This window comes from Anolis carolinensis, chromosome 1 (genome assembly GCF_035594765.1).
Source record: "Anolis carolinensis isolate JA03-04 chromosome 1, rAnoCar3.1.pri, whole genome shotgun sequence".
Lineage (NCBI taxonomy): Eukaryota > Metazoa > Chordata > Lepidosauria > Squamata > Dactyloidae > Anolis > Anolis carolinensis.
Genome location: NC_085841.1, coordinates 70236976 through 70253131, shown reverse-complemented (window position 1 = coordinate 70253131; position 16156 = coordinate 70236976). Strand labels below are relative to the sequence as shown.

General features: G+C 37.7%; 1 protein-coding gene across 4 annotated transcripts in view; it reads right to left on the bottom strand.

The window, feature by feature from the left end:
- Window positions 1–16156, bottom strand: part of prkn (parkin RBR E3 ubiquitin protein ligase) — a 990653-nt gene that overhangs the window by 465260 nt on the left and 509237 nt on the right. For all 4 annotated transcript variants that reach the window (XM_062968968.1, XM_062968967.1, XM_062968966.1 and 1 more), the window contains exon 6: window positions 4310–4425. In XM_062968968.1, coding sequence (XP_062825038.1) covers window positions 4310–4425 — 116 coding nt within the window. The remainder of the gene's footprint in view (window positions 1–4309; window positions 4426–16156) is intronic.

The following is a 16156-nucleotide window of genomic DNA, read 5'->3' as shown; positions in this document are numbered from 1 at the left end:
TGAAAAAACAGATCAGATTAGTTTGGCATGACTTGTTTTTGAAAATCCATGCTGACTTTAGTAATCACAGCATTCCTTTCTAAGTGATTGCAGACTGCCTCCTTAATGATCTGCTCCATAATATTTCCTGAGATTAATGTCAAGCTGACTGGATCATAATTGTTTGGGTCCTCTTTTTTTGCCCTTCTTGAAGATAAGGACAACATTTTCCCACCTCCAGTCTGCTGGGAGTTTTCCTGTTCTCCTAAAATTCTCAAATATTATTGCTAATTATTCTGAAATTACTTCTGCCAGTTCCTTCAATATCTTGGATGTAGTTCATCTGGCCCTGGAGACTTGAATTTATTTAGAGTAGTCAGGTATTCCTGGGATACTTTTTTTTTTTTTTACCTATATTGGGTTGCATTTCCCCTAGTAACACGTCTGCTCCACATTGCTCAAGTTGAACACAATTCTTACATTATCTTTTACTTTGCTTTATGAGAATGACAGTAAAATGTGAAACAAATACAAAAGGAGTTCTATTAACACATTCCTTTTTCAAAATGACTATAAATGAAGCAACTTACTTTATTGTATGTCTGCTTTGGCAGGTGACAATGAACACCTGCTACTTTTGTTATCTTTAGTGCAGTGGTTCTCAACCTGGGGTCCCCAGAAGTTTTTGGCCTACAACTCTCAGAGATCCCAGCCAGTTTACTAGCTGTTAGGATTTCTGGGAGTTAAAGGCCAAAAACATCTGGGATCCCCAGGTTGAGAACCACTGCTTTAGTGTATCTTATTCTAGTGTCATTTTCCTCCTCCTTTCTTGCTCTATAGTCCACACAATGCTGATTTTCTCATGATGCCACAATGCTATTTCTCAGACTTTGAGGAGTTGCAAGCACAAAGTGAGCAGTCACAATTAGTTGTGTTCAATGGCAGTGTGAGTTATAGAGGTTGAGGCCAGTGAAGGGGAAATGGAGGAAGATAGAGTGATAAAAAGTGTTGAGTAGCATCCAGTGTTAATGTTCAAGGTGAGCTGAAAAGAGACAGCATTCCTCCTTCCAAGCAATTTGTTGTGCTGTATTTAATGCTGTGTTGAACACAATACTGAAATAGGAGAATATCCAACATCATCCTACTTTTTAAATGGCTCCCTTGAGCACACACACAAGGAAATGTTATACAATGATTTGTTAGCTGTGCAATTTCATTCTGCAGCCAAATCAATCACCTGCATCAGGCAGTATTCTAGGATCTTCCTCACATATCCATATCGAAAGACTTATAGCAAAGACATTATCCCCACATAGTAGTCAATCACTTAGTAAGTACGGCACATAAAAATATTGTACAGAGATAAAAAGCACATGCATACATGTAGTGAAATGAATCTTTTTTACACAAAGAAGTTGTCAGCTAGATTTCTATGCATCACGTGTGCCAGGAGCAATCAAATGGATAGTTTTCATGCCATTAAAGAACACTGTTATTAATGTACCGTGTTTATGCATAGTTTCAGAATGTTCACATCTCTTTTAATGAAATTGCCCATATTTTGAGGGTAGCCAAGGAATGCCTTGGACTCAGAGCATATCTCAACAACTCCAAATATTTCTTGAGACATCTGTTCTAGCTTCAGTGACACATGTCTTAATTATATCCTATTTGGACCAATGTATGATGTATAAGGGGCTGGCTCTGAGAAATCCTCAGAAACATGCTAAAGCCAGCCAGCAAACAGGAGCTGGTTATAGGAGAATATGCAAATCCCTTGTTATGGCAGCTTCAGTGGCTGCTGATCCACTGCTTTGGGGAACAATTCAAACTGCTGGTTATGAAGTCCAACCCAATTTGGCTCTAGGAGATTTGATGGATTGTATTCCTGTATATAAGCTTGTGTGTGTTTTAAGATCTTCAAGGTCTTTCTCTCAGTCCTGCCACCCACTGAGACACATTTTAAAGTGGGAACATGAGTGAGGATAATTGTGAGGGTGTGGGGCTACCAGTCTCTGAGACTCTCTGCCCTAGGAAACATAGGCTGCCTCCTGTTGCCCCTCATTGTCTGTCTACTAGCAGGCAAAGACTTTCATTTATATTGCCCTTTGGCTATTTACTTCATTTGTTGAAGTCAGCTTTAACCAGATGCTGTTCTCTTTTATTGGTGTGTTTTAAATAATCTTTTTGATCTTTTATGTTCATACGTTTTGCATTTTCAGTGTACTTTGTTTCATTGCATGCTCACTTTAGTCCCATTCTTTGGGAGAAAGATGGTATCTGTAATTTTTTTAGTATAATTGTAGGCTGCCTTGGAGTCTCTTTTTGAGATCAAAGGACAGAATATAATGGATTTACAAACAAATATGTCTTTACAGCTAAGCACTAGGGTGCATCTATATTATCATCCCATAATACAGATGATGGACAATGTTAGTAGAATGGCATTAGCATGATAGAGTTTTACAGATCACCCATGTTATGAAAAATATTCCCCCTGCCACTGCAAATTTTTGTGGGCATCTTTAGGTCTTCCAGTGCAGTTCTATAGTATGCATCCAGTCCAAGTACAGTCAAAATATAGGGTTAATTTTTATCCCTTTTTCATGTATCCACTGGGAGTCTTTGAATGTATTACTTGTGGATAGAGAGGTTGTACTATATGTTATGGTATAATTTGCATTCCAACATAATAGACTGTGCCAGTGTAACCTTTCTTCCTGTTAGTGCACTGTCCAGACATTAAGCAGTGATGGTAAATTTCAAGATCCCTCATATCTCTCTTCTTATTGCCAATTATGTTTAAATTAGAGAACATGACAAATTGCTATACAGTGACTTGATAAGCTTCTAGTATGCTATATTATTTTTCATCTCAAAAACACAGCAAATCAACATTTGCTTCATGATTTTTTTTTACAAATATTCAAGCAATTGTTTATACTGAACAACAATACTATGAATATGCAACAGTAAGCAAGGGGTCCTGGATTATCCAGGTTTACTGTAAATGGCAATATGCTGGTACATACAACACACTTGTTCCTCATTCCTGTATGCGTGGATAAATAAATCACAAGAGGGTAGCTTAGTGTGATATTGGAATCTGATATACCAAACAGGGTAACAATGTGTATGCGCTCTGGAGCGAACCAAATCTCTATAATCCATATTCCAATCTATTGCCTGTGTGGAAGGACCCTGAATTGTGTGTACCAATTTTGAAATGTTAAACTATAAAAAGCCATAAATTTTGTCTCATTATTACAAGCTGATTTTTTCTTATCCAGAAATCCAAAATCCCAAATACTCCAGAAACAATTCTGTTAGTCTTCCACTTCTACCACTGGTGAAAAGGGACTAGTCATACATCCAGCACCTGCTGAATTGTTTCCAAGGAGACCTAATGAAAAGACTTTCCAGATATTTCTACATTCACCTTCCACTTGACAAATGGTGACCCATGGCAAGCCAGGTGTCCTAGAAACATCCATGAGGGTCAGCCCAGAGTAAACCCATTGACCAACACCTGTATCCAGCCCAGGGAGAAGGAAAATGACTCACAAGAGACAAGGAGGATTTCCACCTCCCTTTCCATTTACTTTGCTAAAAGGCCAGAAATTACACTGATAGCCCTTGAGGACATGTATCAAGCCCTGTTTCCTTTCTATCCTTCATTAACCATATATGCAAATACAAGTATTCCAAAATCCAGAAAATGAAATGAAGTCTGGAAACCCTCTGTTTCCGTGCATTTTGGATAAGGGAGACTCATTCTGTGCATGTAAACATAATCTAAATGTCTCTCTGGGCATTTTTACTCCTACAGCCTAGGATCTAAAAATACAAACATATATAGAAATATCTGAAGCAGTGGATCTCAAATTGTGGTTCTCCAGATGTTGGGACTTCATTTTCCAGAATTCTTGACAATAGTAATAGTGGCTGGGACTTAAGGGGAGTGGAAGAACAAAATATATGGAGGACCAAATATTGAGAAGCACTGGTCATACAGCATCCTAGTTAGTATTCTTAAATATGTTAGGAAAGTAAATTAACAAAATATCTTAAAATCCAATAACTAATCCCCACTAGAGTAAAATCAATTAAATTACAATTTTTTTATTTAGCACCAATTCCATGGTCAGTGACAGAAGTTACAATGTTACTTCCACTATAAAAATGTAAACATTTGTTTTAAAAAATGTCATACATCATAATATCAAAGTAATGAAAAGGAAGGATGACTGTGAAGAATAAAAACAAATGCCTGAAAAATGCAGCACTTTTGACTAGCCAAGTATGCCTGGCATTCTTCAAACTGACTTACCTAACATCTGTACAGGTTATACATGAGATGTCCCGAGTATTTGTTGTAATGAGGTTCAGTGCCACAGATGTCTCACTGTCAGAGGTTGGGTGTGCTCCACATTTAAAGTAGAATTCCTGCAATATTGAAGAAGAGATAAAAGGAAGATTACATACCTACACTTCATGTCCTCTCTTTATCTTAGTCTAAGTGAAGTCTGAGGCAGTAGATAAATCACTACTGCCAGCAGAAAAAGAGGATACTCATTAGGGAGGTTTTAAAACGAATGCCTCACAGTATCTTTGTACAAGGAAGGTGCATGTGTTTTTCTTTGGACATCATTTGAGGGAAGAAAACGGAACAGTGGTAATAAATTCTGTGGAAGATTGTGTTTCTTGGATTCCAATTTGGTGATTAACAAAGAAGAAATGCTCCACAGGAATCAAAAGGTCTGATCCTGCAAGGAGTGATGGAAAATTATTTCCTTCCTCTCAATGGCAGATGATACACAAAAAGCAAATTGTGTTTTTCTGTAATGGCTAGTGTTCTTGCATTGCTTTTATTAGGGTTTGATATAACTTGGATATTATAATTATTATTATAATTATTATTATTATATTATGTTTATTTATACCCCACTTTTTCTCTCCACAAGGAAACTCGAAGTGGCAAATACGGCTTTTATATAACATTTGATATATGGAATTTGTGTCAACAATATGCTACCTAGTTCCTGAGTTATATTTCTCTGGATGAAGATTAAATATATTCATAATAATAAAGAGAAAAGGTTTTCCTCACTCTAAGCATTCCCCATGTCATTCACAAGTATCTGTGGTGGGCAGATATAGGTATTAGCTGAAATCACAGTGTATACTTCTCTGCTTTGGTAGAAAGTTTGACTCCTATTTTCTACATAAGGAGTAGAGTATCTATTGTTAAGCCTTCAGGTCATTTTCAATTTATGGTGACGTAAGGAAAAAGATATCCCACAGTCATTTTGGCAAGATTTGGGGTAGCCACTGACTTCACAACTTTTCTCACATCATTCCGGGTTATGGGGAATCTGGCACCGCACACCCTGCATCACTCGACTTGAGGAAAGGGTGATCCCGTGTGTGTGTGGGAGGGGGGGAGCATGGAGTGCACACTTTCCCCCATGGATTCCAGTGGCAACACAGGAAGCCTTCCATGTTGCTATGGTGGCAACATGCACCACCTTCCTTCATTCACAGAGTCTCGCCGGCAGGCTCTGTGGGTGACCTGGACTAAACAGGCGCATGCTGTGGCTCGGGCTGTGCCGCAGGCTGGAGAGCAAGCCAGCCGTAACCAGCTGCAATGAATCACTCTGACCAGGAGGTCATGAGTTCGAGGCCCGCTCGGAGCCTATGTTTGTCCTGTCTTTGTTCTATGTTAAAAGGTATTGAATGTTTGCCTATATGTGTAATGTGATCCGCCCTGAGTCCCCTTCGGGGTGAGAAGGGCGGAATATAAATGCTGTAAATAAATAAATAAATAAATAATACTGCTGATTTTAGCCATGTGTGAAGAGGTCGTTAGTCTGAAAGAGTGTGACTTGCCCAAAGTCAGTCAATATGTTCCAAACAGTGATTCAAAGCTTGGTCTCTGAGTCCTATTTCAGCACTAAAATCCCAACACCACTTTGGCTCTTAAATAAAATATAATTCCAGTGAAATCAATTCCCTCAATAAAAAAAAAAACAAGTTACAATTCGGCCCCAATCTCATATTGAAACAGAAGCAGAAAGACATCAGTGTGCAAATACAAACTTAAATGCCAAGAAGAAAGGTATTTGTATGGCAATTGTGTAATTACTGTGGTGCTGGAGGCAGGCACTCCTCCCAGCTCCAGGAATATACTGAAATTATGACAAAAAGCATAGCAACAGACTGAAAGTAGCTCAGTTAAACAAGTAAAAACACTTTGCAAAACTTTGAAGTACAAAATGGTTCATTGTGCTGTAAACCCAAAAGATTTGTTTACCTCTATGGATATGACAAATTGTGAATACAGCACATAAACATCCCAGCAACAGAGAATAAAGAGTACATATAAAACACAGTGTGCTGTTTGCATTGCATTTAATAAGGAATATAATTTTCTGGATGAAAAATTATGAAATCTGGTAGGTATATTACAGTATCCATGTTGCTTGTCATGAGTAGGAATAGAGGTGTAAATTAAGACTACAGCTGTAAGGCCAAATTAAATAAAACCAAACTGTACTCCTATTCACTTATGTAAATGCAAGGAAAATTAAATAAAAGTAGAACTCCATTAATTCCACCAGCTATGTTCAAAACCTCCCAGAGTTCTTAACAAGAAGAACAACTTTCAAGCAAACTTCATGCCAATTAGTATGCTTAGGGTCACAAAGATCAAGGTTTCTTAAACTTTTCTACTCGGAACCCCTTTTGGCTCAAGAAAGTTTTATGCAACTCTGGGTATATTGGTATATAATACAGTAGAGTCTCACTTATCCAAGCTAAACAGGCCGGCAGAAGCTTGGATAAGCGAATATCTTGGATAATAAGGAGGGATTAAGGAAAAGCCTATTAAGCATCAAATTAGGTTATGATTTTACAAATTAAGTACCAAAACATCATGTTATTCAACAAATTTGACAGAAAAAGTAGTTCAATACGCAGTAATGTTATGTTGTAATTACTGTATTTACGAATTTAGCACCAAAATATCACGACATATTGAAAACATTGACTACAAAAATGGCTTGGATAATCCAGAGGCTTGGATAAGCGAGGCTTGGATAAGTGAGACTCTACTGTATATGCATAAACACATCTTTTGCAGAATCCAGTTTAAAGGGCTGCACAACTGATTTTTGTAAATGTCTACAACCGCCACTAAGTGGCGTTCAAAATTTTTTTACTTTTGACAATTTTTTCAGGACCCCAATATTGAGCCAAGACGACTCCATTTGGAGTCGAGACCCACAGTTTAAAAAGCAGTAATTTAGATCCTAATTACTGCAAAACTTTTATGTTTGCCATGTTACCACCACATATGAGATCTGAGATGTGTCCTGTTTGGGGAGCAGGGCTAAAATCTAAACTTGCCTATATGATACTTAGTCAGTATAATGGCAGCAATTAAACCTGCTTCTGACAATTATTTAAATCCATCTTGGAAGGTTGCAATATGCCATTTACTGCAGGAAGTTGTTTAAGGTGATAATAGCATTAGACTGCTTTTTTTACAGTGCATTGTTTCTTCAAATCATCATGGTTTCACAGGAAGGCACTACACAAGGCCTAGATTGCCTGTCTTTCTTTCTTTCTTTCTTTCTTTCTTTCTTTCTTTCTTTCTTTCTTTCTTTCTTTCTTTCTTTCTCTCTTTCTCTCCGAGGCTTACGCATGTATTTGCTAAGTATGCAAAAGTGAGCATCCATTGAGAAAACAGGGGGAAAATAAACCCACATACATCTTGTTTCTTTTCTTCCATCTGAATATAATTCAGATATGCCTATGGGAAATATATCCACCAATATCCAAAGAAATGAGGCAAGGTTCAAGAACCAATGGAATGCACGGAGTGTGTTTTGCCTGACATTTAAGAACTTATCCAAAGGGTGGCTCTCATCCCTCAAAGTTATACATATAGCTGAATACTTGGCAGCTTGCCTGAAAATGTGCATTTGTTGGAAAACAATATCTAAAATAATTGTAATTTTATGCAGATTTTTAAAATTGCAAATTAATGATTTTAAAAGGGACAAAATAAACTTGTGAATAAAGATACAAGGAAGTCACATAGGCTAGAAACAGCCTAATCTACTCAGCCCTAACTTCATTTTTTAAAAATGTATGTTCCACATTGTAGTTTTAAATTGAAGAATATACATTGTTGCCATTCCTTCATGTTACTTTTCATCAATATAGCACAGCAATGTTCAAATGCATCTGCTCAAGCAGAACTGGGCTTATTCTTTAAAATCCTGTCCTGTAACAGGCACAAGGGCTTTCATTAACTGAATGTTAGTGAAGAATTAGATACCAAAATAATCCTGTTGCTCCTGAAGGGGATTGTCAACACAGAACTCTTAAACCCAATATACCTCCTGATTTTTTTACAGATTCTCCAGACGAATGGGCTGACATTTGATCTGATACTGAATCAGGCCAGAGGCTATTTAGTGTAATGTCCAGAATTCTGCTGAGAATTTCTCAAATATGCTCATGACAACTAACAGGCAGTGAAATATTTGCATACAGATCAAGGTAAACACAGAAGCTCACAAGCAACTGCTATTGCCTAACACAGTAGTTTCACTAAATCAGTAGAGTCTATTTAAGCATTTGTTTACCCATTCTGATTGGATGACCAGCTGTATTTTGCTCTGGAAATGGGATTGAAAATAATGTTTTATACAGTGGGTTCTATATCCTCAAAATCTACATTCAGTTCTAAAGATAGAGAAATGCTTGGTGGTATGATATAAAATAGAGCCAGTGTAGCACAGTGCCTGAATATTGGACTATGACTCTGGAAACCAGGGCTTGAATCTTTGTTTGGCCATGAAAACCTACTGGGTGACTCAGGATAAGTCACATAGCCCCTGCCCCAGAAAACTCTGTGACTGGGTCATTTCAGAAACAACCTGAAGGCACACAATAAAAACAACAACTCGTGTGAAAGGAATCTAGGAGTCCTAAGATAAAGGTAAAGGTTTTACCCTGACATTAAGTCTAATTGTGTCCGACTCTGGGTATTGGTGCTCATCTCTATTTCAAAGCTAAAGAGCTGATGTTGTCCATAGACACCTCCAAGGTCGTATGGATGGCATGACTGTATGGAGAGTTCCTCTTCCCCATGGCTCCAAATGGTGAAGGTGTCATTAACATATCTGAACCATACAGTTGGCTTTTTTGGCGCTGTTTCTAGGGCTTGTTTTTCAAAGTGTTCCATAGAGAAATTTGCTACTACTGGGCTGAGAGGGCTCCCCATGGCCACTCCATCTTTCTGTTCACAGAATCCATTGTCCCACTGAAAGTAGCTAGTGGATGTCCCCCAGGCAGGAGACGAACCTTTCCAATGCTAATTAAGGTGATTAACTGCAACATTCACGCTGGCTTCCAACTGACAAAGAACTCTTCTCACACCCTGGACTTTCCACAGATATATATAAACCTTCTTTGCTTAGTTTCTCCATACCTCACAACCTCTGAGGATGCCTGCCATAGATGTGGGTGAAACATCAGGAAAGAATACTTCTGGAACATGGCCATACAGCCCAGAATACATACAACAACCCTGTGATCCCGGCCATGAAAGTCTTCGACAACACATTTACTGTTCCTTAAACACAATTTAGATTAAATATATATTTGCAAACAGTGGAAAAGAAAGATACACTGTAACTTCACAGATGTACCAAGTCATTGCTATTTTTGATTTGATATAAAGGGGTGTTTGTTCATAAGAGGTTGGTTGCAGAGCAAAGAGTCAATCCCAGTGAAGGAAACAATACCATGTAATAAGAAAACACTTTTCTATCGCATGAACTTTTCTATTTTCTGAAACTGCTGCTAGATGTGTTCTTATCTCCAGAGACCAGATGTTACAACTTCTATCTTTTGCAATTAATCTGCATTTTATGCAACAATATTGCTAATTATTTTGAATCCTAAATGCATGTGATCTCTGCTTGGAATACTGTGCAAATTATTAACAGAAAGGCAATTATTAGTTTCTGTAAAGCAGCCAAGTGATGTGTATATTCTGTGCATAATCCTTCAGCTTTTTTGTTTGGTTGCTTTTTTTAAAAGGACAAAGTTGCTATAAATGCCTGGATACCACAGACAGCAGTGACATTTTTCCTAGTAAATTAATTCTAGATAATAGTTGTTTGCTGATCAAAAGACTGCCTTTATACCCCAAAAATTTGCTCCACAGAGTAGTTGTTTTCTCTAGCTAACTGCCAGCCTTTTGGTATCTGTGGTGATAGTTAGCCTTGGGCATAACTGAAGGAAGTATTTTTCTGTGTGGCATTTGGCAAAGCAAGCAAAAGAGTTCACAATGCTATTCTCCCCATGCGCACCACAGTTAACAGCTGGGCTTTGTGTCGCCTTTGCCCCCCTTCCAAGTTGAGGAAGAAAAATGAGGAATGGGTGTGTTTTCTGACAAGGAAAGTAGAATTATGAGATAAAAAACATATGGAGGGTGGATCTGTGCCACTTGTCAAATGGGTATTTTAATGACTGGTGAAGATTAAAATTAGCCTAGGCTTAAAAACCTATAGGTCTGAGGGGAAGCTTGATAACAAACTCATTTCATTTGTTTCAGCCTCTATCTCACTCTTGTCCTAAAGATTAAATGTCTTTTATTCTGAGGTGCTCTTCCAATTCCCAAATGTTATCTTCTAAACAATATTGTGAGGTAAATAGAGGTGTGTGAATGTGTCAGAGAGAGAGAGAGAGAAAGAAGAGACAAGACAAGATAATGAAGCTTTTAGGTATTGCCCAATACTTGCAATGTGAGAATACTCAAATGAATTTGCCATTGAATGAACTGAGAACTTCTAATACTTGAAAGCACATGCTCTACCCCTAAGCTCCAGCCCCTGCACTCCGTCAAATTTTTCTGCATTACCTTTCAGACCTCAAAATGGCATCTAGATCTTATCTTACCAAAAGCCAAGAACATGTTCCTAGCAAATTTTATAATTCTGCCAGGAAGGCAAAATACAGTGAAATAACTGTGAACAAAACTATATATTTCCTTTCTGGGCCATCTCATTCAGGGGTATCTTTTAAAATGGTTTAATGCACCCCTAGCTCCTTTTTTCTCACACAAAGGTCAAAGTTGATATATTAACTGAGACTAAGTGTACTGGATCTGGACAGCCTTGATGAAGCATTGGCAAAGGAGACTGAGTCCAAAGAGCTTTTCATCATGAATAGCAGGTCTTTCTTCTTCTTAGCCAGAGGCATTCTGAAAAGGGCAGTGGGTTCAGTCAGTCAATGCACAGATAGAAAACAGATATTGGAGAGAGACACTCACATTCCTCTTATGTTTTTATATCTCTTTGTCTGTGGCCACATTGCATTTTTGTAGGAGTATGCTTTAGAAGCCTTTCTACTGAGCAATCAAAAAGCTTATTCCAATACGTGCTTGCTCGCAAAGACGCAGCATTGAGAGATATAACATATCAGCAGCAGGATGATCATAGCTTGTTACATAATATTTAAACCCAGCTAAGTTATTATCATTACTGTTGAATTTCCAAGTTTGCTATCCATTTTGTATACATCCCACCCACCAATTTGCGCTACAAAGTCTATTTGAATAAAAAATCTGAATGATGAGGACTTTTTATGCAATGGACACAAAACAAAGGGTTACGGTTTCTCAATGCTCAGCAAATGGAGGTGAGGGTATGGGAAGCAAATTGGTTTACTTCTTGCTGGTGTCACTGTGACTCTCATCTCTGTACTGACAGGTGCATTTTCATTTCTGCCCAAAGGGAAAACTAGGTATGATGAGTGAAGAGAGGCCTCTCTTTCAGATGAAAGTTAATGCATTTTCCCTCCCTCTCTGGGTTACATTTCTGACAATTTATAATGTGTGCAGTTCTTGATGATTATTAATTCACTGAAAAATCTTTTGGTTTCTGTCACAGGCAGTGGCATCATCCAAAGTTCCCATCAGCAGTGCTATGCATGTATTTATACACTGTGTTTTGTAATGTGGCACTGAAGTGGCCAAACTGAAAGCTGCTCTGAGTCCCCTTCAGGGGGAGGAAAGAGGGGTGGAAGTATAGTAAATAAATATGCACCCTTAACTGTTGTTTCCTGTAGTTATTTCTTGTTAAACTTGAACATTTAATTTAATAGTGTAAACACAAATAATTTTTTTTGTAAGTAGATTTTTAAAAATTAGGTGAAACATTTAGCAAAGAAAATTGCCAGAAATTATCACAAACACATCTGTAACATGGCATGAAGCAGGCATATAGAATATTCCTTTACATCTGAAAGTTCTAGTGACATATATTTCAGGACTAAATGTAATGTAATACAAATGTTTCTGGAGGCTTAAAATCTTTGTGCTAATGAAGAAAGCTGCACCAAAACTGTGGCCATGAGTGAACTCATGTAACCATATCAGAGGAAGCGGCAGTCTTTGCTCCTACTATCTTGCTTTGACTCTTCCAATTATCCCTCCTTGTTGTGTAAGTATAAGGTATACTAAAATCTGTAGTGCTTAATTATGACAGATCATATCAATATCATGTTTTTTGAGCATCGTGCACCTCTGCCATATCGGCGCAATCATAATCTTGTTTGTGCTAGAGAAGCTCCTTAGGATGGATTGCTTTCAGAATGTTGCTTCAGATTAACCTAACACCTCTTCTCATAATATTTGGATAAAGATACCAAAAATATAAAGCAATGAGTTCTTAGAAATATTCAATCATCTATATTTTAGTTTCAATTTCTCTTTGCACTGATACCTAGGGATGGTCCTCTGGTCTCTGAGCCACTCTGCCTGTTAACTGTTGCCTCTCATTCCAAAGGGGAGATCTTAATGGCAAGAAACAATAAAAATGGGACGTGTATGTGTGTAATGTTGTCGAAGGTTAAATGTAGAAATAAATAATACCTCATCAGGAAAAAAAATCTTGAATAAAACACTCTGAGCCATTGGGAGGAAACAGGTTTGCAGTGTTTCTGCTACACATAGCTCATAAATATAAGTCTGCCTAGTCTTTGTCTCTTAGCAATCTCTCTCTAGAGCAAGAGTTGAGGTCTCTTCCACTACACTGGATTGGCCTATTAATTTTTCATGTTCCCAAACATATATGAGGCCATTCTACATCTCATTTCTCCTGGAACACCAAAGCTAGAGGTCATTGTTCAATGTAGTCTTAATAACTAAAAAAGTACATGCAAGCATTACATGTCAAATCTCCATTCATTCTAGCTGTGTTTTTAACCAATCCACTACATTATCATATAGATTGTAAAAGACATTTAAGGTTAAATTCTTTATATGTGCAACAAATAAATCACGACATCAGAAAAAATCTATTTAAAATATATCTCCATCATCTCAGGCTAGACATTGCTGCTAATTTCTGGGTCTTACATGTCCAATTCAGTCCTCAAAGCAGAATCCAACTGTTCACATTTATTATCAAGGGTCTCCTGTAGAGAATGTACCCATTCCTTCAAGTTTAATTTCCACAGGCAATCAGATTTGAATTTTTATGCCAATTTAAGACACCAAAGGGACTTCACAAAGGAGAAAAGTTCAAGTAAATGAAGAGATTGAGTCTTTTGGTTATGCCTCTCTTAGCTAAAAAGAAATTTTTCATATTCATTACACACACCCCTTCATACATACTAACCAAATACTCAAGGAAAAACCACTGAACTACAATGTATAATTACTGAAACTGAAAAGAAAGGAATCTAAACCATTAGTGAACAGACCTATGAAGCAAAATATGTACATGGCTACATTATAATTTTTAAATTAATTTTCATTTAGACAAATTAATTCAAAACCTACATAACAAATGTACAAATACATTTACAAAATCGCTACAATATAATCGACAATGTTTGTTCCTGTGTGCCTGATCACCATGAAACCAAGAGTGCATCTACACTGTAGAATAAATGCAGTTCAATACCATTTTAACTGCCTTGCCTTAATGCTATGGAATCATGAGAGTTTTAGTTTTATGTGGTCTTTAGCCTTTTCTGTCAAAGAGTGCTAGTACCTCACCAAACAACAACTCCTAGTATTCCTAGTATTGAGGCATGGCAAAGTATTGTCGATATTTCTACAGTGTTGATTTACTACAAACCTTTTTACAAATCTATATGTTTGATCACAAAGAAAACAAACTAAGTTTAACTAAGTATAGTAATATGATCAAAACAATTGATATTGTAAGGTGTTAACCCAATATACGTATAAATTACTTGAGACACCTGTCAAGCAAATGCATCAGATTTCTAATTCAGGTTGTTTTCTATTTAGAGTGCACATTTATTTCAATACTAAATTTGTCTAAGCCCAATTATTTACACTGATAAAAATTTCAGGCTAGTAACATTTTCTTTTCACTTTTGACTATGGAATTATTTTGGATCACCTGACTACTGCAAGCCTCTGATAATTTTATTGGATTGCATTCAGAAGATGGCATGCCAGAGACAGACAATGCTAATTCTTCATTGGCAGATGGAGGGGGGGATGAGTGGGGAGAAGTAGGTGAGGACAGCATGGTACAGTCCCTTTTGCTCAGCTTCACCGCCTGGTCAAGAAAAACCAAGGAGAGGTGTAATTTCCAGCTTGGATAGCAAGGAGCAAGAGTTGCTAGAAGGACAGGTGGAGAACATGGGAGATGATCAACTCACAGCAGTATGTTATGCCTAGCTCAGACACTGCTGAAGATGAGTCCCAAGCACCTCATAGCAGTCTATGTAAGCCCTGGTAGGTTAAGTTGAAGCAAACACAACTCAGCAAGCCCCAGAACGGTTAAACATACCCACACCCTCACAGCCAAGGTTAGAAGGGCTTTGTAGATCTCTTAGGTTGTCCAAGAAATGCTCATTAAATAAGCAACAGTTGAGACCTTGAGATATAAATTAACTCAGTGCTGAGACTCATTTGCTGTGGACAATGCTGTTATCTGGTTCATGTCAATGCCCATTTGTTTCTATCGTGCTTCTGGCCTCAGACCCGACTCTGTTGTTATTCCGACTTGACTTCCAAGAACTTCTGACTTCAGCTTGTTGATTTTGGATTTTGGTTGGCACATGTGTTTCTGTTTGTTGCTTGTACTTCATGGTTCTGGTCTTGGACCTGAGTTGTAGATATTCCAACTTTACATCCAAGCATTTGAGATTTCTGACATTGGACTTTTGACTTTGACTAGGCTTACTCATCTCTGCTGCTCTTCTGGATGAGACTACTGATAGAGCAGATATGTTTATGCCTGGAAGAACCATTTAGGTGAAAAGATAAGGCACAAATACCATTGAGTTCTGGTCTCAATCACGTAAGGCAATGGCAGAGCAGGAGAAGGTAGGTGGGGCTGCCCTGTGGGCCTACCATCTTTCTGCTGTAATTCTAGCCCTGCAGGGAGGGAAAAGAAAGGCAAGCCTAGCAAAAAAATAAAATAAATGAAGGCCTGGGAGGAACCATCTCCCCTGTCTGGCACCCAACTTCTGTCTGTCTGGCACTCATCCACTGAACCAGCCTGAGGGTGTGAGCAAGTGAGGAGAGAGGAAAAGAGACAGCAAGTGTTCCTAACCTCAACAAAGTTTGAGGACTGACTGTAAATATAACAACAATAAATAGAAAGACAAAGAACTAGAAATAAACTACAATATTGGATGAGTTGCTTTCCACATAAGACAGGTAAATTGTTCAAATCTTGTGTAACCGATTTGCATGGATACCCATAATTCAGAGCATCCAATCACAGTTCTTTCTGTGTTGTTCCACTGAGTAATATACACCCTGTCAGTATTGCAATTTTTTTTATCAAATTAAAATGGGATAAAATTGATTTACAAGAGCAGGTGGTATGCATGAGTTTGCAAAGACAAATATTCTAGCAATGCTCTAAAACTAAAAAAGAATTTTTCAGAATGGTCATTTCAAACTATATTAAGATTGCACAAAAGGTGATACATATTTTATGAAAGGCAGAATTGGGTTTTTTGTTCTATCATATTTCTTTGCTGTAGTGGAAATGAGTTTAACTTCTAGCAAAGTTTTGCTTAATGGAAAAGTAATGTGTTTCTTGTTTTCCAACTTCTTCTCTTTCTCTATAAGGTTTTGTAAAATGTGGCCAAGAGTTACCTT